Source organism: Vanacampus margaritifer, chromosome 2 (assembly GCF_051991255.1).
Source record: "Vanacampus margaritifer isolate UIUO_Vmar chromosome 2, RoL_Vmar_1.0, whole genome shotgun sequence".
Lineage (NCBI taxonomy): Eukaryota > Metazoa > Chordata > Actinopteri > Syngnathiformes > Syngnathidae > Vanacampus > Vanacampus margaritifer.
The window spans coordinates 28,424,729-28,446,822 of record NC_135433.1 but is presented as its reverse complement, the minus strand read 5'-3'; the positions used below and the strand labels follow the sequence as shown (position 1 = coordinate 28,446,822).

General features: G+C 41.6%; 1 protein-coding gene across 3 annotated transcripts in view; it reads left to right on the top strand.

Annotated features, from left to right (window-relative positions):
• The first annotated feature begins 2,547 nt into the window (after positions 1–2,547).
• Positions 2,548–22,094, top strand: part of LOC144043642 (cytohesin-3) — a 40,204-nt gene continuing 20,657 nt past the window's right edge. Inside the window, exon 1 of one of the 3 annotated variants that reach the window (XM_077557505.1) lies at positions 2,548–2,903. In XM_077557505.1, the coding sequence (XP_077413631.1) occupies positions 2,885–2,903 (19 nt within the window). In that variant the 5' untranslated portion in view covers positions 2,548–2,884. Of the gene's footprint in view, positions 2,904–16,346; positions 16,541–22,094 lie in introns of those variants that run through there. The other 2 variants (XM_077557506.1, XM_077557504.1) reach the window with 2 other exon arrangements.

Here is a 22,094-nt window from a genome sequence, read left to right as displayed (position 1 = left end):
TATTGAAAAAAATGGTAGAAACATAAACTTAGAACAAGCACATTTATACACAGCCAAAACTGAGGCCCAGAAGCACAAGAAATACAGACTGGTTTATAGCCAATTAACAGCCAGCCAATTGTACACCCACGTCACTCACCAGCCCCGGTTACAGATACTACAGTAGAATGTGACAATGGCGACACCGAGAGGTCAAAAAGGATATCTGCTCCTCACATGCATATCACAGCAAAATCACCAGTGTTAGATTAACACTGACAGTGTTAAATTTAACATTATAAAAGTGTTTATAAGTGTCCACACCAATGAGTGTAAATCTGACATTTTTCAAAGTGTTACTTTTTCACACTTAACAAGTGTTACTCCAACACTGTATACTGTTAAAAATCGACAATGGTAAACACTGAGTAGTGTTGAAAGTATTCTACACGAGTGCCAGTGTTAAACATTTAATTCTGCCAAACTACACTAAAATCTGGTGTTAAATCACTCGCTATTGAACGCCTTCATCGGAAATAAGGGTGTGTTCAATTTAACACTCAAGGTAGTGCTATTCCGGTTACACCCAAAATCCACCCCAACACTCAAGGAAATGTACACTAACAGTGTGACTTTTTATCCAAACAGTGTTAAAATAACACTGCTTACTGCATATTTGGTCAAACACTGGAAATTTAACACTGACCGATTTGCTGTGTATCACGCAAAATAAATTCTTCCATGATTGTATCTGATTATTGTTAGAATAATCAATTGTAAAAATATCCAACAGCTCTACTGAAAAGTGTTTGTAAGAATGTAAAAAATGCTAATATGTGTATGGAGAGAGTCATCAAGCACTTTTAAAAGTATTAAAATATTACATATTGTCACTTATGTAATATAATGTAAATACATTTAATTGGTTTTAATTACAAACATCATTGCAGCACTTGACCTAGTTTCCCACTCGTAGCGCAGAAATAATGAACTCATAGTCAAAGATTATGTGCTTTGCATCAAGCTGACTAATGGAGACTTTGTTCAAACATTGATTTCAGCTGCATATCTCCACAATGATGTTGTCTGACTCAGGCATATCTAATAACATCTATTTCAAGACCCTTTTAATTGTTTCCCCCCAAAACCCATTGACTCATTTCCGACACTTCAATGCTCTTGTCCTGATCTCATTACTCACTTTATTGCTTGGTGGAAAAGGTGGAAAGTGAGCATTTGTTTGGAATATTGCAGTTCCAGGGAAGCATGTGTACTAGTGGCTACCATGACCAAGTTCCTAGTTTCCAACCAATCGCATGGCCTGATATAAATTAAGTAGCATGACCTCCTATTTTACTTGAAGTCGCAACATTTGCTAAAACAGGAAACAGCAGTAAAACAGTTTACATCATGTCTGGTTATTTCTTCATTTAGAAGAATACTCGCTAGAGACACCTTTGAATAAATACTTGAACACGGCTAATATAGCTGTTCAGGCTTGACCATTGGAATACTAACACAGGAAGTGGGAGCCACCCCCAGCCCGTGCACAAGGAGGGAGGCAGGAATGCAATAATCAAAACCATGTGTGTTGTAGAAACACACTGAGTCTCCATTTGGGTATACGTGTGTTTTCCATTCCATATCACAATTAGGTCCCCGTGCTTGTTTGGGTTGTATTAGGAGGGTACACCGGCTTTCTCTCCTTTCCTATCCTCAAAACATGCATGCTAGCTTCAATGAAGACTGTAAATTAAAGATGTGAGTGTGAATAGTTGGTTGTCTATATGTGCCTGGCAATTAGCCTATAGGCTAATTAATTGTCTGGCACACACTGGTGAGGTTGTGCCAAAGTCAGCTGGGTTAGGCTCTGGCTCATATGTTACGCTGACAGGGTTCATGTACCTTTAAACTTAAAATGGATGCAATCTTCCATTTAGTTTTTTCATTTTCCAAAACTTGCACAATGTACATTTCCATCATTTAATCCATTTCAATATCAATACGACTGGCTCATATTCGTTATACAGTATTTCACAAATTCCCATTTTTCCCACAAGATGAAAATACATTTATTGGAGAAATGTAAAAGACATTCACATCGAATCCAACATTTTTCAGCTGAGCTCACCCGAGACCCAAATGAGGATAATATTAAACATAATTGAAAATGCATCGATGTGGACGTCTATGAAAGACCGATAGTCATTGAACGCATCAAACAAACATTGCTTTGGATTATATAAAAAACGGAGTGAAATTATTAAGAGGTACAAAAGACTCTTTTTATTTCAGTTAAGTATTAAAAAATAAAACATTTTAACAAAGCAACAGTTCGTGAGTATATTTGTGTATCATGTGAGGTTGATCAACGATAACCACTTTGTGTGCGAGGCATGTCGCCAGTGGGATTCGACGCCAAAACACGACACATTCCGGTTTTACGTTTCGAAAGAGTACAATCGATTCACTGAGCCATGTGCCACCGTTGAAGTAGTACTTTTATTTTGAAATCAAATAAACTAACTTCCGTGTTGTTTCTGCACAGTGGAAGCTGCACGGCTTTAGTTCCCCGTTACCATAGGAGAGGAGGAGGCGTACAAGTACTTGAGTATCGCCGACACTCTCCGCTATTGACCGAGGGGGGCTGCAGAGAACCCACCGCCGCCGTTGCCTCCTAAAACGCACCATCTTCGGTTGAAAGGGGGTGGACCGGAAGGTGGTCGAAGCCCAAATGGCTGGCATGTTCCCCCAAACGAGACGCTGCCTGCGAGACGAGCTGTGCGTCTGACGCTTTGCTGGCCGGTCTCGGGGAATTAGGACACGCTTCTGAGCCGTAAATTAAAATCTCATTCGTGAGGCGGAAGTTTCTGTCAGCGGGGACCCTGAATCGCAGGCTGCTAGCATGGACGAGGACAACCAAGGTATGACACATTTCGTGCAAAAAATATGCTCTCTATGGAAGTGAATGATAATGCCAATGGGTGGCAGTACAGTTTGTCAATTTTTCCGAAAAGTTGATTTCTCCCACCCCGGGTAAATGTTCTGAAGGCATCTCCTGGGTTTACCAATGCACCACGTGATAACAATGTCAACCTGCATTGTGGCAATGACACTTGCAATCAGCCCTCAATTCATCCTCATCCTCATCTTCATCATCATCATGCAAGTGTTATGTTATTTCATTTATTTATGTCCACTAGACCAGTGACTGGTTCCAATGCACAGGAAAGTGATGCACTGAATTGAATACAAATTAAATTACAGAAATTTAAAAACATGACCTACAATCAAACATACAGTATTAGCATGAATGAAAATGTCTTAGAAGCCAAGAAAATGAAGGGAGTAACAAATTAAAGTACAATTCAGTTATATTTATTTGACTTTTTAAGTACATTTTTCGTTAATCTTTACGAAAAGGTTTGTTTTTGAACAATGACTTAGCTAAAATATTAGTTCACTTTTTGAGAATCACGAGACTGACTGCAGTGACGAGTAGGACTGCTGCGCAACAGGTATCTTTTGCTGTTAGCCAAGCTACTGGATCAACAACAACAATAATAATGTTATGAGAGTAACGATTAATTATTTTAATGGAAGGCTGTCAAACTGGTCAAACAAAACAAGTGTATTATTAAAATTGTATTCTTGTAACATGAAAATAATTTATCGTACTATGACTTTGTTTTGTGAACTTTTCTCACATAATTATACAATTATATTCCTGTAAAATTACGACTTTATTCTGTAATATTGAGGTTTTCTCTACCCTAATATTACTAATGTAAAATTACTACTTTATTTTCATAAATGATGACTTTTTTGTTGTTGTAATGTTAAAACTTTATTCTATGAAATTATGTTTCTGTTGTCTCAACAGAATACAATACCTTAAAATAATTACCTTTTTCCCCATAAAAAACACAACTTTACTTTTGTAACACATGCCCATATACAGTAATTCAGTCTTCTTTGTTCCAGTTGAATAATTACTTGATGCTCATTGAATATTTTTTTCCTGATTTATTCCATGAAATATTTTTGAGGATAATACTACGATTTTATTCATGTAACCATATGCATTTTTTTCTCGCAATAATGTGACTTTATTCTCTAAAATTGTTTTCATCATTTTACTACAAATGTATTCTTGTAAAATGACCACTTTATTCTCATAAAATTCTTGAATACTGCAAAGTTATTATTTACAATTCCAACTTTTTTTCTTGCAAATTGCAGCTATCCTGTATTTTTTTTTTGTTTTCATAATATTAAAATTTTCTTATAGTAAAATGATCAGTTTCTTCTCAAATGGAAACTTTTTTCCTAGATAATATTAGGACTTTATTCCAAATAATTAGGACTTATTTTTTCTTGTAGCAAGATCTTATTGAAGTGACAACATGACTTTTGTCGAATAAAATTTAGACACTTTTTCCTAATAATATCACAAATCAATTACTCTAATATCCATAGACACAAATTGACTTCATGCAAAAGTTGATATGCATGACACATTGTAACCCCGTCAATTTAGACCCAACTGCAATAGGTGAAAATCTGCGATATAATCCCTCCCGCGCTCTCAGAACACATTTAAACTCAATAAAACACGCTTTTTAAAGTATTCTTTAACAACTGTTTTTACTCCCTCCCTGCCAAGAATTGTGAGACTGTCATGTAACATTACTTGAAGACTCACTTGAGCAGTTCTTAAAAAATTAGGCACAAATGTTCTTTCGTTTCCTTGAACACCATAATGTTTAAGTTAATCACATCATTTCGAAGCAAGCTTCTGTTAGTTGAATGCTAATATATAATGCGTAACACCGTTGACCGGCTAATAGAAATTAGCATAGATGCTATGGTAATTATAAACCTTCAAACAACTGCTACTTAACACATATAGAGCATCAACACATAAAAACTAAGCATAGAATATTACTCCCAGGCATACTCTGCTTTTCTCTTCACGCAAAAATCTGCGATAAAGTGTGGACGGTGAACCGCCAACTAGTGGGGCTTCACTGCACATCACTTCAAAACGAGGCCACACTTAGTTCAGCAAACTCTGCTGAGTCTGGCGCTCACAAAGCTATCAGAAGGCCAATTTTTCCTGACCGGCACAGGTGGGGAAAACCACACTTGTTTTTCCACCAACCAGACCTGACTCTCGCAGATCTGCAGGATGTACAGTAACGAGGTGTACGGCGGCGGGGCATAAAGCTGTCATTGTGCTGTGTGCCGCCGGCTTGGCCTACGGAGGGGGCACACGTGAGCGCGAAACCAGACGCCCATATGGTGCTGTTATTCCAGCCATGCGATTCGCAACCTGCGGGCTGTAAAAGGTACACGCGTGTGTGGTGTCCCGGCTGCCGCACTGTCGTCGTATGGAGTCTGGTGTTCAGCGGCGATCGTCTCCTTTTTACTTGCACCCACTCGCACACCCCCGCAGCCCGCATGCACCCGCAGTGATGCTGGTCGCTCAGATGGGAGGATTTTCTGGAGGGGGGGGGGATAGGGAGCAAGGAGGAGATAGAGAGAGAGGGAATGAGACATCATAGCAAGACAGAAAGAAATGAGAGGAGATAGGGATGAGAGAGAGAGAGAGAGAGAGAGAGAGAGAGAGAGAGAGAGAGAGAGAGAGAGAGAGAGAGAGAGAGAGAGAGAGAGAGAGAGAGAGAGGAGAGAGAGAGAGAGAGAGAGAGAGAGAGAGAGAGAGAGAGAGAGAGAGAGAGAGAGAGAGAGAGAGAGAGAGAGAGAGAGAGAGAGAGAGAGAGGAGAGAGAGAGAGAGAGAGAGAGAGAGGAAGAGAGAGTGATGGAAGAGAGAGTGATAGAGCAAGAGAGGGATGAGGAGAGAGAGAGAGAGAGAGAGAGAGAGGGATGGATGGATGGAAGAGAGAGTGATAGAGCAAGAGAGAAATGAGAGAAGGTAGCAAGAGGATGGGAAGAGAGTAGGAAACCTGCAGAGACATAGCTTGGGAGGAAGAGAGAAATAAACTATTAGAGAGAGTGGGGGGGGGGGAGACAGAGAGAGAGAGACAGAGACACAGAGACAGATGCGTTTATCTTCTGGTGATGAAGTGGTACGATTTTGAGGGTCAAAATTTAAGAGTGGCACCTTCGAAAAGTTTCAAGGTGCCAAAAGTGAAGATCTTGTAAAATGTATTTTCTACAACTTTATTAAGTTGCTTATTAAGAGCTAACCATCAAATTTATACCATTCCTGGTTTATCCCATTTATTGCCATTAATTCACACAGATAATTTCCAAGTATGAAAATTCCTGAAATTTTTCAGCTCTACTGACAAGTGTGTGGAAAGAACAAAATGTGATCGGGAGGCGGGAGACATAGTTGTGCTGGATGCTGAGATGACTGAGAGGGAAAATGTGTGAGTGTCTGTGGAGGCGGGATAAAGTGCCAGACAAAAGCTGGAAAATAGCCAAAGAGGTACGCAGGGCCGGAGATATTCCTATCAATTGGTTATCTAGCAAAAGAAGTTCACTTTCATAATAATGAACTCCGCAAGCCCCTAACCTAACCCAACATCAGATCATCTTATGCATTTAATCTTGAGTCACTCTTTACTCCTACACTCTCCCTACAGTTGGGAAAGGGTCACCGAAAACTAACACGGGAGGTGTCTAGTCCAATTTAGAAGAAGTGTTAAACTCTTTGTATTTACTGGTTAAATTACTACACATGGTTTCTGTTATGTGAAGAATGTGTTTTCAGTTCCCTTTCTGGAGTCTCAGGCTTCAGACGATAAAGGAAGCGAAGGTGCAGTTGGTTATTTCTGCAAGGCTTAGAAAAAACATATTCCACGCATGACGGTCAACAATACAATGCTCGCTGCAACATGCTGGTTGGATAAACAATGACGTGCCTCATTCGCTTGACTTGTGTGCAGGAGCACGGTGTTGATGGCCAATCACTCGGTGACTGACTTGTGACCAGTTCAGGGTGTGCTCTGCCTTTTGCCTCAAATCAGCTGGGATGGATGACTGCCAAAACACCCACAAAGCTTTGCCACAGTGTGTCTCACCGTAACTCTTTCTTGTTCTACACGACTGACTTTGACAGCACCTTTGTGATCTCGCATAGTGCTACTGTATTTTGTTTGTTCACGGACCGAATGTGCTCAAACTTCATCATGGATGGTGATGGATGAATTGGCAAGTCCGCTCTTGTTGCATGTTGTGCAAAAACCGGCCGTTTCAAGTGTGCGGTCTGTGGGGTTATGACGCACACCAGTCCCGATTCGGAGATGTCAGTGCCTTTCATGGGACAGACAGCTTCCCGTTCCATTCAAGATCCCGCTTGTGGTGCTTGCAGCTGCTCTCTTGTTCCCGCAGCCCACATGCTGTGAAGTGGTCGAGTGGAGTGGAGTCGTCACACATCGGAACAAACTGGGCTTTGATTGTGTACAACCTCTTAGTGGTTTCTTGGCCAAGTCACAAATGAACCGGTTCACCGTCATTGCAAATATTGGCAGGAAAGTGCAGTTGTCAAAGCTGTGGGTGTTTACTCTGCCCTTTAGGAAGCACACAAAGCAGTAAAGTGCAGCTCACCAACGTCCATCCATCCATCAAGACACAGGGTACACCTTGGACTGGTCTCCAGCCAACCTCACAGCAGGTCACTCTGAAGTCATCCCGGCTTCCGACGTCGTATGAGTGGCATATCAGAGGAGGGTAGCGACAAGCTGCGATCAGAGCATGAAGTCTTTCAAGTCTAACACTTGACTCACTGCCTACGCCCCTTTTGTGTGGAAAACAATTGTGTCAGTCCCACCCACTGGTACTGATGCTGTAGCGACTGTGTGTCTTGCACTGCAGGCAATGTCTCACTTGGGCAACTTCTGCTGAAACCAATTTGCCAGAAAGGGGTTTTACACTCTTCGAATGTTAAGTGGTGAAGGACCTTAGGGTGTTTGAAAAATATTTAGGTGATACAGTGGGAAAGCACCTTAAGGGGGCAAAGACTTAAAGATGAACAAGCAGGAACCAGTCCATATTGTGGTCCATCACAGGATTTACATTAGTGATAGTGTCATAGTCATGCTAAGCACTCAGGGGTTTGATTAGTTGATTGGCGACCTGTCCAGGGTGAAGTACATGCAGGTTTGTAAGCCAAGTCTTCCCAACAACTTCTTTCCAAATGATTCAAATGCTGGCAAAAAGCTATCAGACTTGGCTTCTGTTTGGGGCGTCACCAGACTGACATGAGAGCTCCCTCGTTGAGCTTGGCCTCACAGATCTCTCAAATCAGATTACATTTTGCAGAGACATCCTCTTGGTTAGTTTGATTCCATTAGACTACACCGGACTGAGCCATATGGAAGTCAAAGCTCTGGACTTGGCCGACTCCCATACATGATAAGCTTGAAGAGCAACTGGAGCTCCACTTGGACTTTTCATAAGCGACTGACTCGTGTTGTTTTTGTGTCTGGAGCAGCTAACAGAGAAAGCACACATGTTCTTTTGGCGTATGTATCCAATTTCCTCTCAGGCGAACAAACAATGACATGCATTTAAGATCAACTGAGACAAGGTTGAGTGGAAAGTATCAGAGACAAATTGCCTGCTTAATGTCTCGTGAGTCTGGAGTCATGTGGATACCAGACTTAATTTGGGACTTCATTTGCAAATTGGGTTTCTTTTCGCAATGACGTGTATATGGGTGGTGGCGCGGCGTTCAGGTTCATGGAAAGGAAGAGAATGTCGAACGGACAGGAAAAGGGAGCGTAGGAACACTTCTGTAAACGGCCAAAGATTGTTTGACCTGTAGTAGATGCAGGAAAAAGGTGTATCCCGTGCCCTGTGCACCGGAACATCCAGTGCTCGGCCAGACCTGTTTTCTGTCCTCCCAGTGCAACTGAAGCAGAGTGCAGATTTTTCCCCCCCAACAAATGCTGTTGCATTCTTGATGATCATCCCGTGAATCTCCTTCTGGGTTCCCACTTAATTCACTGATCACCTTGAACTGATCTGAACTCACAGGGACAAGTGATTATATAGTATCTCCACCCGGGGGGAAACATTGGATTCTTACGCTGTGATCCAGAAAACATGGAAGTAGTACAGTTCTGACTTTCGGTAAGGAAAAGTGCAGTGAAACACCCTTTGGAAGCCTTGTAATCAGGGCCAATCGATTTCACCCTGATGAAAAAATGTGATGTGACAAAACAACGCACTCACTGTGAATGTAAAACAATGAAAACATTATACATTTAACATGGGCACTGATGGACGACATTTCAAGGTTATGAACTGCACACAAGGAACTACATGCTGAGTTACTGCTACACTTACTGCTGTGAATATTTATTGTAAATGTCATTAGGTGAGAGTTAGACTGCGGCACACCATACGAACAAACGTCAACTGAAAACTACATCTTTTAGATTTTAGTATTCATCACAACCTCCTCTAGATTGGCCTTCATATGTGTCAGAATATCTTCTTTTCAGCAATTGACGATACAGGATGTCAGTCATTTTTTTTATTATGTGGAATATTTTGAGGTCAATAGTTGTATGCTTCCAACTTTCCAGCTGACCGTGCTCAAAATATCATCAATCTTAGCATGGCCCAACATTTACGTCATTCTCAGCATTTTGACGACGATTCCTCTCAGATTTGCTGTCACTCCGCAGATTGTCAGCAGTTTAATTTGAACTGGTATCTTATGATTGATACCGATTGTTGTTTCTTTCATGGTGCACATCATATGAGGAGGCCTCCTGGGCTAGGTTGCATTTCTTGCCCATTTTTTTAAACTTCTCAATGTGTCCTGGTTTGCAACAACCAACCACTATTTGTGATCATAATATTATATATCACACATTGTTTCACTTTTGGCTCAACATTAACAAAAACATCATCAGGCATTCATTCAAAGCAGGGGAAAAAGTGTTTTCCTGCAGGGGAACCTCAACACTAATTTCTTCTGATAGCATTTTTGCAAGTGCTTGATTGCTCCCAGCATGCCCCTGAATTTGTAAAGCAAACCAAGTTTGTGTTCTGCTGTTATCTCTGTTTTCGTCTTCCAACCTGTGTGTGTGTGTGTGTGTGCTTGAGCGTTTGTGTGCAAGCTGGCCAGCCTCCAGCATCTTGCAGCCCCCTCTGGGCCCCTGGCCACTTCACTGCCACAGAAAGGATTTGTAACACTCAGTGACTTGCTCACTGGGGTCAGTGAGTCATTCAATTCATTGACATGGCTCAGCACATCTTCACCATCTTTCAGATTTCTTTTTTGCACAATGTGCATGTTTCTACCCCCGCAGCTGTATTGCCGCTGCTGCCGTATCATGCAAAATTCATTCTGTCTTCATGCGGCGAGAGGATGAGCTGTGACGGCACTGCTGGTGCTGCGGAGGGGACGGCTCTTGCGGCCAAGTAGTCGCTCCGTAGCGCTGAGAAGGACAGCGGGGGCTTACCGTGTCGCCGCGGCGAGCACAGCAGGGCGGCCATCTGAGCAGCCTGGCGGTGTGTTAAGTGCATGCACTCATTTGTGTACATCCAGGAGAGGTGAGACAGGATGGGAAAAAAATGCACGGGATAGTGAAGTGGACTCTGAAATCAGGTAGTCGATGTAGCGAAACGTGGCCTTTTTCAAAATCTCACTTGTGGAGGCCTGTTTGTGTGCAGGAATGTGCACCGTTGCATGGCGGTGTATGTACAGTAAACCCCCAATATTCATGGGGGACAGCGGGTGAGAATGATGGGTAAAAAAACACTAAAGTAATCGACATCTCTGTTAGAAATTTTGTAATTGCCTTTACTAATAGTTTTACCTGAAATACATCACTAACTATGAGGGGTGACAGTCACAAATGCAATTCTAGCTGTTGAATGAATGGGACAACCAGTCAAACACGCAATTATTAGGGATGGGCGAGTAGTATCGGGTGATATCCAGCCTTATTTCAAGGTACTTGTGATGACAACCAATATCAGTATTGGCTGCCATCTTGTAGTGGACGTTTTACGATCAGGAAGTAGAAATGAGAAGAATAGAAAACTGCCATTAATTTCGTGCAATTAACTCTTTCACTGCCAGACGTTTTCAGAAACGGGATGTCGCCAGTGCCAGCCGATTTTGTTTCTACCTTATTCCGTTCTTCAGTGATCAACAATAGAAAATGGTTACTTTCACCGAAATTCTCTGTTTTGAAACAAAAAGCGGAGAAAAAGAGCTTTTTGTGAAACGATGTTATTTCATGCACTCTAGTGAATTCTACACTTCTTTTTGTCCATGAATGATGCCACAAACACCTAAATAGTGCTTTACTTCTGTAAAACGCTTTCACCAACAATGAAAAAGTGTTTTTTGGTTGCAAAATACGTTTATTTCCATTCAACAGTGTAACAATTTGACAAAACAATTTCGCAAACTATTTACAAATGTGTGCAACTGTGGTACTACTTACAATTATGTGGATGTTTCAAATACAGTTTTTTTTATAACGCTCTCCTGCGTGCAAGGAGAGGGACCAGGATTCGCACAACAGATTAGTTTCACTTTCGCTTTGTCCGTTTCGCGTGCAGACGTTACACTTTCTTGACGGCCTTTTTTTCCAGGGAATAAATAGCAAGTAGCAGACTGTACACACTCCTCCGATGAATATGCATTGGACTCGGGGCACTCTTCGTCGTCCGATTGAACGTCCGCCTGAGCGTTGTGCTCCGTGTTTTCCGGTGTCAGCATCGCTCGCCCGTGAACCTTTATGACGTCGTCATAGCCGCCGCGTCAGCGCTTCCAACTTCGGCGTCAACCTCGGAGTCACCATCATCATCATCGATGATGATCATCGGCGTCATCAATGTGCTCTTTATCGTTGGTCGATGTCTTTGAAAAAAACGGCTCGACCGTGAGCTGCTTGCAAGCGGCCGCCATTATGGCTTCTTCAGCCATTGTCCCCTTAACACTCTAGCCCCGCCTCACGTCTTCTACTGACGCCCACCCAATCTTGTCAAAAGAGAGTCATCGCTGCCCTCTAGGGGCCAAAAATAGTCATTAGGCTCAATAGACCTGCTTGAAACTTTCACCACAGCTGCGGAAGGCTTGCCTGCACCCGTTTCCCAAAAAAAAAAATTGGATGACGTCTTTTAACGTCATTGGCGGACCTCCGTAGGTTTTTACTTGACGTCTTTTAACGTCAGTGGCAGTGAAAGAGTTAACTCATTCACTCCCAGCCATTTTCACTGAAGCAACCCCCTTCGCCCCTGGCTGTTTTACTGGATTCTGACTGATTTTGCAAGGACCACAGAATATTCTGTTCTATTGCTATAGATACATGGAACCAAAAGAATGATTAGAGTCTCTTCTTTCATCAGGAAAAAAAGTATGTTGGTATGTTTCCGTTTTGCAATAATTAGCATTAGCATATAGTTAAGTTTCATCATTATTCACAAACCTGTTGAAAATACTGGGGGAGAAGAGCTAGTTGCAACATGGCCCTAGCTGATCTCTTATACTCTGCTGCCACCTGCTGGTCGTTTTTGTAATAACCACCATTGCTTCAAGCATTCGCTTCAGTTCAGAGGCTGCATCAAAGTCATCAAAGTATGCGGTAGCATAAAAATATATATAATATAAATATGTTTTTGAAAGTGCAGGACAAAGTATTAAAAAACTTATTTATACGTTTTGGGGTTTGAATGAGTTAAGGAAAATAATATATTTGAATACGTAAGTCTTTCTTTGATCTGTCATTGTTTTTTTTCTTGGTTGGGGAATTTAATATATCAAAAATAATAGTGGTATCAGTATTTGGTATCGGTGACTTCTCAAGAGTTGAATATTTGCACTGGCATTAAACATCTCTATTTATTATACAATACAGTGGTATTTTTCTTTTACTAAAACATTTTTTTGTGTGGTGTGGGGCGGCTGGAATGCATTACTGGCATTTCAATGAATTTATTTGAATTGTAAATTCAATGACTGAGATCAATTCTGGAGGGTAATGACATCTAGTGGCTGGAAGGTTTATACGTTTGAGACTCTAACAGACCCCAAAAAAATGTTCAAGTGTCAGGTCATTGTGCATGTGTACCTAATGTTGTGTCCTGTGGGAGATGAAGGGTGTTGCCAGAACTGTTCATGCTGATGAGCTCCATCAATGCTGCACCTCAGGTCAGGGTCTTGACTCCACACACACATGTAGAGTGCTGTGTGTGCACTTTCTCTGTATGTCCTTTAATCTGTAGCCTTATAACTCAGCTAAGTCACTGCTTGAGTGTCAATGGCACCCAGAGATGATGACCCATTATGATTAATAACTCAGTGATGGCCACTTCTAAAGACACCCGCCAAGGATGCAGGCGGTGGCTTGTCTTTGAACTAAAGCTGGGTGTAGTGCACTCATGTTTTGCGTCTCCTGAACTGCGTTTTATGGAACGTCCTTTTTATGGGTTAACACTTGCAGTGACATTACCACCCCGTTTTCTTCCCCAATCTGCAAGGAAAACGAACGTTTGCGTTGACAAACGAACATTTTTCAGTTATTGCTGGTTGTGTTGAGTGTTTGTGTAACATATTTCACAATAAAAACATACGTTAGCCTAGCTTCTTCTAGCTTTTCAACTGCTACTCTTCTTGGTAATTTCCGTCAGTCTGTTTGCGCTGGATGCTGCCTCTCACAGGTCAGTTTTGACACTGCGACAGACAGATTTGGGTGAGGTGACTGGTGCTTGTTGGTGGGGATACGGTTATGTGTGTGGTATTCTTTGTTGGTCTCTCATGCTCTAAAAACTGGTGAATATAGGGAAAGTTGTCTAAAGCACGTATTGTGTTTAACAGTTGTTTTTGTGAAAGGATTGTTTTCTTACCGACGTATTCATGACATTTCCATCTACTTTGCCACACAACCCCTTCAGTGTTGCCTTAAGGGCGCCAGAGACCTAAACCAAATCGATCTCAAGCAAACCTTAATCAAATTGGTTATTGATAGAGTGTTGATGCGGCTTGCAGCGGTCAAATGATTCCAAGTAGGAGGCTAAATAAAGGCCTCATGCCTGCTGAAAGTTGAGGTCAGACCTCCGGCACCCAACAAGAAAAAAAAATCGATCTGCCCGCCTCCGCTTCTTCCTTTTACTTGGCAGCTTGAATATCTTCTCATCTTCTGCCTGTCCCTCTTCTCCAGAGTCAAAGCTCTGACTGTTAACACGTGCTGGAGCGCTCAGACCGTGGGCCGGCTGAGACGCTCCAGCTATTTCCTGAGTGAGTCACTCAGGACCCTGGCCAGCTAAAATGTTTTCTGAAGGACGTGCTTGTCCTATAAAATCTAAGCAGCCTATCAGGAGAACTTTGAGCAACACATCCAGCAACTACAACATAAGTCCCTAGCAGCTGTTTGTAGTTCAAGAAGATCTGAAATAAGTTGGATTTGTTTTTTTTTGTTTTTTTCTAGGGATGGATATTTGACCAAATGTCTTCAGTCGAAAATGTTTATGTTTAATATTCAAAGGGATGGGAAGACTTGCCCTGAATACTATCAACTTCTGTTTCTATGCCAGTATGGTATTGAGTCAAGTACTGTAATGCTGCCGGAACAAGTTATACCACAGTGAATATCTTGACATGTTGACTTATTTAGGCAGCAAACTAGCTGTCAAACAAGTGCCCTCCTCTTTACCTCAATTGCTAAACGCACTAAATTAGCAATCAATTGGACAGAGAACTCCTATTATCAGATCAATAAATCGATTTGTTACGTCTGTTCCATTTTAAGCAGACTGCAGTCACGCATGACCATCTTCATTTATCCTGTTTGTCTCGCTGAAATGGGAGTTGATTTTATCCACGTAATTGCTGACTAAGTGGCCAATTAATAAAGAGCTGAAAGACAAAACAAATGTGGCATTAAGGTATATGGCAAACATGCATGCCAGCCGATTGTAGGTTAAATTGGGCTGGTATTTATTGTGAGACGTGACAATCAGGCGAGCGGGATGTGAAAGTCTGTGCGACGTGGAGACAAAGTGATAAGAACGCTCTCTGTCTGCAGTCGACAGATGGCACACTGACAGATGGCCTCATCCGTTATCAGCTTGCAAAACAAGGTAACGACACATGTAACAAGGAAATGATACATAAGGTAAAACGCTGCCTTAACGGAGCAACATCGACTGTAACTGAAACCACTAAACAAATGGACTTGACTTTGCTTTTGCAAAGAGTTCACTAGAGTTTACTTGTAATAAATCTTATAAGTCGGATGATAGCGTTCTTGTTTGATCAAATGAACTGCACGATCCGAACAATCACAGCAGAGTTTGGATGATAGCGTTCACACTTGCTAAAATGAAGATGAAATGTCCTAGTTCTTCACTTTTGCATGAAAGGCTTATCTGATTGGCTACAAATTACAAGCAATCGGACCAGAGTTCATAAAACAGCGTTCATCTATGGTCAAAACAAGCTGCTTTTTTCTCAACTTTATTTTGAACATTTAAAATGGCAATAAAACAAAAGAGCATAATTTGACAATTGTGTCAAAAACAAATAACAAACAGAGACATTTAAGTTATTCCACAAAACAAGGATGAAATATAACTATTTTTTCATTCTCCATAAATAATAATAATGACTTCCAAAGAAACTCATTTACAAACGAAAAGACTTACTGTTTAACATGGAATAGAATGACGCAACTGCTCATCTAGTCCGACCCCGATTTTACCTCACTTATTACTTTATCACATTTTTTTGTAAATGCCTTAACAAAAATTGTACTTCCAACCACTGTTTTATTATTCCTCCCTAGTATATTTAGCAAAACTGATTTAAAAAAATAAATACAATTTCTTAAATTTACAAATATTTGTACTTCTTTTCCTCAAGACCATTCCACATCGGAGCAAACATACCCTACTTCTTCATCTTAACAAGACATTTTGGGACTGTCTATCCTTACAACTTTGAACATCTCGTATGGATGAACATGTGGAAAGTTTTCCCAGAAGAGTGCAGGCTATTATAGCTGCGAGACCAACTAAATGTTTTCTTCCATTTCCAGTCCCGGTAGGCGTCATTTCTGCACTTTTGAGCAGGTGATGCTGTGAAGATGAGCGGACTGTAACAGCAAAATGGATCTGATGTGAACGGCAAGCGGAGGCATCGTTCTCCCAGCACGGGACCTTTAAAGCCGTCTGCTTCCTTTTGTGAGAACGGCATGTTCTTCAACGAAAACTTGAAGAGGAACATTGCATGCTTGTGTGAGATGGAAATGAAGAGGCGGGAGTCGACGGCTTCCAGCGTGACGAGAAGAGATGAGTAGCGGCAAGGTGAACCGGTTTGTCTGGACTGCCCGGTTGCATAAGGAGAAATGTTGGCTATAACTGTCATGTTTGGAGCTGTCAGTCTGTACTGTGTACGGGTATGTTTAGTCGCTTCTGCTGAAGCATCAAAGTATGAGCCGCGAGTGGGTGTAAAATGACTTTTAGTGCACACCTAGGTAGTACAATGTTCTACTATAAATGGGAATAAGTAGCTCCAAAGGCTGTCTGCTGATGGCATGGGACCCAGAGAGTGGAAAAGGCGATGTGGTATGTATTTTTATCCGGCGTAATCACATGTAGGTGTTTTTGACTTGGATACGCTGCATGCTTGCATTATTCTCAGTCCAGCGGTGGCTTACGTGTCTTTGCAGTTTACACATTTGTCGTCAGCTTGTGTTCCCAATATATCTACACCGTGTTTACGTGGTTGCTATTGTTACGGGAAGGACCTGCCCTTTATTCCCAATCAAAGCAGACGCCTGTCCGTCCATTGTCTTACTGCAAAGCTACGGAAAAATCAGGAGGCGCTTCGTTGCTTTGTGTTATGTCTTGACATTTGGCTACAAGTGCCACCCTTAACGAGGAAAGCGGACATGCATAAAAATAATGTCTGCGCATTAAATAATAGGTGGAGAGAATCCTGTTTTGTTACTTTGACTCGGTCAAATGCAGATAACAGCGTTGCCTCAAGTTGTACAACTTGGAGTTTGACAAAGATTTTGTTTTAATTCATTCCCAAATTGAATTTTGGGGAGTTTTGAATCATCACCTGCAAACCTGGGTTGTGTGTTCCACTGTTGTGCGCTGATGTCTGCTGCACTTTTTGTCCTCTTCAAAAATGATGACAAGCACCTCAGTAGAACTAATTTCACAGCCAGCAACAAAATATTAGATCTGTTTGTTTCTGTTTTGCTTTTTGCAACCGTTCTTCAGAAAGGACGTAAGAAAGACGAAGAGTGAAATAGAAAAATACCCACGAAGGGGACAGTGCATCTGGATTGGCAGACCGGGGTGGTGGTCTGGAGGGTGTGTTCCAACTTTAGAGGGATCACACTCCTCAGCCTCCCTGGTAAGATCTATTCAGGGGTGCTGGAGAGGAGGGTCCGTCGGGAAGTCGAATCTCTGATTCAGGAGGAGCAGTTTGGTTTTCGTCCCGGCCGTGGAACAGTGGACCAGCTCTACACCCTCGGCAGGGTCCTCGAGGGTGCATGTGAGTTCGCCCAACCAGTCCACATGTGCTTTGTGGACTTGACCGTGTCCCTCGGGGATTCCTGTGGGGGGTGCTTCGGGAGTACGGGGTACCGAGCCCCCTGATACGGGCTGTTCGGTCCCTGTACGACCATTGTCAGAGTTTGGCCTGCATTGCCGGCAGTAAGTCAAATTTGTTTCCAGTGAGGGTTGGACTCCGCCATGGTTCGCCTTTGTCACAGATTCTGTTCATAACTTTTATGGACAGAATTTCTAGGCGCAGCCGAGGCATTGGTTTGGTGGCCTCAACATTGCACCTCTGCTTTTTGCAGATGATGTGGTACTGTTGGCTTCTTCAAGCCGTGATCTCCAACTCTCACTGGAGCGGTTCGCGGCCGAGTGTGAAGCGGTTGGGATGAAAATCAGCACCTCCAAATCTGAGACCATGGTCCTCAGTCGGAAAAAGGTGGAGTGCCCTCTCCGGGTAGGGGATGAGATCCTGCCACAAGTGGAGGAGTTCAAGTATGTTGGGGTCTTGTTCACGAGTGACGGTAGGTTGGAGTGGGAGATCGGCAGGCGGATCGGCGGAGCGTCTGCAGTGATGCGGACTCTGTATCGGTTCGTTGTGGTGAAGAAGGAGCTGAGCCGAAAGGCAAAGCTCGTGATTTACCGGTCGATCTACTACCCTCACCTATGATCACGAGCTGTGGGTCGTGACCGAAAGAACAAGATCCCGGATACAAGCGGCCAAAATGAGTTTCCTCCGCAGGGTATCCGGGCTCTCCCTTAGAGATAGGATGAGAAGCTCGGTCATCCGGGAGGGACTTAGTGTGGAGCCGCTACTCCTCCGCGTTGAGAGGAACCAGTTGAGGTGGCTGGACGCCTCCCTGGAGAGGTGTTCCGGGCATGTCCCACCGGCGGTAGTCCCCGGGGATGACCCAGGACATGCTGGAGAGACTACGTCTCGACTCGGCCCTCCTAAAGCTAATGCCCCCGCGACCTGACCCCGGATAAACTGTAGATGATGGATGGACAATCTAGTTGTGTCCAAGTAGGCTACTTTTTTTCCAGTGTTTGCATTGAAGATTATCCTGAATATTTACATGGATGACTGAGCAAAAATGTTTCTGTGAGCTGTATAAGCTGCATCGACCAACTTTTAGTGAACAAAGGACTTAAATTAGGATCTTCTATGACAGGTGTTGCGAATTTGAGTTCATCTTTTGTGCTGAAGGAGCACTGAGTAAAGATGTCAACAGCTATGTTAGCCTGCTTGTGAGCTACTTTTGGTTTGTCACTACACATTATCTATAGTTGCTAATGAGCTGAGGTGTTTTTTTAAATTAATTTGTCTCAAATTTTTTTGTTTAGTTTTAGTGTTGGCATTGTATCATTTAGCCAGTAGAAAAGTGTGTTAAAAAGAATTAGTAAACACATTGGAAATCATTTTCAGAAGGCAAATACCTACTTTTAATTTTTTTTCCCCCCTTCGGCCTCATCACACTAAATAGTTGCTGTGTTGCAGTTAGGGACCCCAACAAAGAATTGTTTTGATTGATTATGTTGTCATATGCTCATTTGTGTGCATAAAATCCTTCCCCCTGTTATCAGCAGCGTGAATAAATTAGCATGTGATCTCTTCCTCGGTCTGACCCCTATGACTGACTCAAGCGAGTCAATCAGTGTTTTATTTTGAACCTAGTCATGGGATTTTTTTCTCTCGTCTTCTTCTAGCGCTCAGATTTTAGCCAGAAAAAGAAACACTTAAAAGACAGTGTCCTACAGTACTATACATACTGAAGAAGACTGATCAGTATTTCATATTCAACTTGAAAGTACTTGTGCAAATCTTTTCCTATTGCACTGGGTCTAATAATTAAAAAAATAATAATTCATTGTAGGCTGGTTGTTACTTGTGCTTGTGGAATAAAAGTGTACAAGTTATGTCTAAGAAATTAATTTGCCGTGTATTGTTTTGCTAAATGTGAGTGGAATTGCATTGATAATATACTGTATGTGTATGATGCCTCTTTGGTAATGTACTAACTTGGAACAGTCATGTTTAATGTATCAGTTGTACTATCGAAAGAGGAATACCAAATGATTGAAAGTCATTTTAGTTGGGAAATTTTATTTGTTAGAAATTACATTGAAAAGGATTAGAAAGCTCTCGTGTTAGTCCAAAGACATTACTTCCTGACTTTTTGTGTGTGTATTTTACAAGGAATAGACTCGAAAGACAACTTTTGGTGTTTCCCACCAATGTTAACTATGGTAATCAAAAGCAAATATTGTCAGAACATACAGTCATGAAGATGCAGAAAACTTGAAAAACAACAAGTTGGAGTCAAAATGCAACTTTTTTAATTAAAATGCTCCTTACTATTTTATCAAATCATCTTTCGTTTTGGCGCATGACTTACCGGTAGATGCGTTAGTGTGAATGATTTTACTCAGGCATTTATTAAGCACACCACAAATACATAAAGTACAAGCAAATGCAGTGTAGATAATTCTTAAAGTTGCTGCATGCATGTGATATGCTGAAAGAACATAAAAAAAAATGAAGCGAGTCATTGAGTCTTACTCAATGAAACAAATACCTCTCTGACACAAAGCAGAACTTTATATAACCATCAAATTGTAAGATTTTCCTCTTATTTCTCTTTCATTACCTCGCTAAAAATACAGCATGGTAGACAACTTGTGATGTTCGGTTACACTGCATATAAATGACAGCAGCATTAGAGTCGTAACGAAATTCCACAATTCATGTTTCCTGCCTGCCCTGTTTTTGTGTTGATTCCAAATAACTTGCAGCTATCATTGTGTGCGCTCTTTTCATTGAAGTCTGGTGAGTGACATGGGTGTCAGCGAATAAGAATTCAATTGGCTGGCTGATAACCGGCTAACCCGTTAGCCAGCGTGTTGAATTGCTCTGTGTGATTTGTGGCCTAAAACACCAAGTGCTATGGCGGCGGCGGTTTTGTATAGGAAGTTAAGAATAGAGAGAGAGAGATGGTGCAGATTGGACGAAGCTTTCATTATTTCCAGTTAAGGTGAAACAAAAGCCGAGGGGGAAATGTGTGTGAATTGCAAAGCTGCTTAGGCGAATGATTCACTCGGGGGTTTTCAATCAGCTCTCACCCCCACTTTGTGCTGGGGTGGGGGCAGACTGAGCTGTGTGTGTGTACATACAGTACTGTATGTATAATATGTGTGCATGAGAGAGTGAAAGCACAGGAGAGCCACAATCTGCTATAACTCCATGTGAAAATGACCTACTTCCTGTCAGCTCACTCTCAACCGGATTGCTGTTTTCTGATGTATGTGTGTGTGTGTAGGGGGGTTGGGGGGGCTACGTCTGTGCGTCTGTGTGTGTGTGTGTCCTACAGCGAAGGTTGCCGTGGCTTGGTTAAATGGCAGATAAGTAGGTGTCCCTGGGGAGCTGCAAAGCGAGATAGATATATGTGTGTGTGTGTGTGTGTGTGTGTGTGTGTTTGTGTTTGGGCTCCTTCCAACTCCCTGCAGTGTTAATTAGCCGACAACAAGCGAATCAAAGATAATATTTAAGCAGCCAGGCCACCGTGACAGATGCTCAGGTGTGTGTGTGTCAAATGTGCTTCTAATGCAAAACCCTTTTCCAACCGTGTCCATGTACTGTCAATATGGAATTCAGTGGAATTCCATGAATTCAATGCGAGCGACCTGACATACGTTTTTAGAGGCGCAAGCCGATCATTCGGACATTTTTTTTTTTTTGCTTCAACTTGTGAGTGCCAACTTGAGATACGACAGTTGTATGGTGGCAGTGAACTCAATTCAAGTCACTTGACAATAAGCAGCAGTTTGGCAAATACTAAAAAAATATATATATATTTAAACCAAATAGTCTTCAATCTCCAAATTGAAGTTTAATGTCATTCAAAACAGTATTTCAAATAGGTATGTCAGGAGATTGATTAAAAAAAAAAAAATCGCAATTAATCACATGACTTCAATAGTTAAGTCACGATTAATTGCAAATTTTTGTCTGTTATAAATTTACAATATATATATATATTTATTTATTTCTTTTTTTTTTTTTACGTTTTCATACTCTTAAAAAAAAGTGATTTTTTTTTTTAAATAGATAGAAATATGGCTGCATCTTTCAGTCATTGATCAGTAATTTTATAATAATTCAGAAAATTTTGTTAAAATTAAAAAGATGTACTGTACTCTAAAAAACAAGAGTGTGATATTGGTTAGTGTTGAGGTTATTTTTCTGCCAATAGATGGCATAATTCCATTTGTAAAATATTGGTGAGAGCTCGGTGCATTTTTCTTCTATCTATCTAATATTTAATATGAAGTAACTTGTGAAATTCTGAAAATTTTTAAATGTTAAAATACAACTTGACCCCAGTCTCCACAATTCTATGCATTAATATAAAATTTATCACTGCTAAATTTTGACGTGGACGTGTCTGCTGCGTTGCGACTGGAATTCCCCCAGTATAGGCTCTCCAAGTAAGGGGCGGTCATTAATTGCACATTAAATAAATTAGGGGCATTAAAGGAACTTTAATTAACTCAAAATGAACACACTCATTTTGACACCCCTAATTTCAAACAACCCTAAGATTGGTCC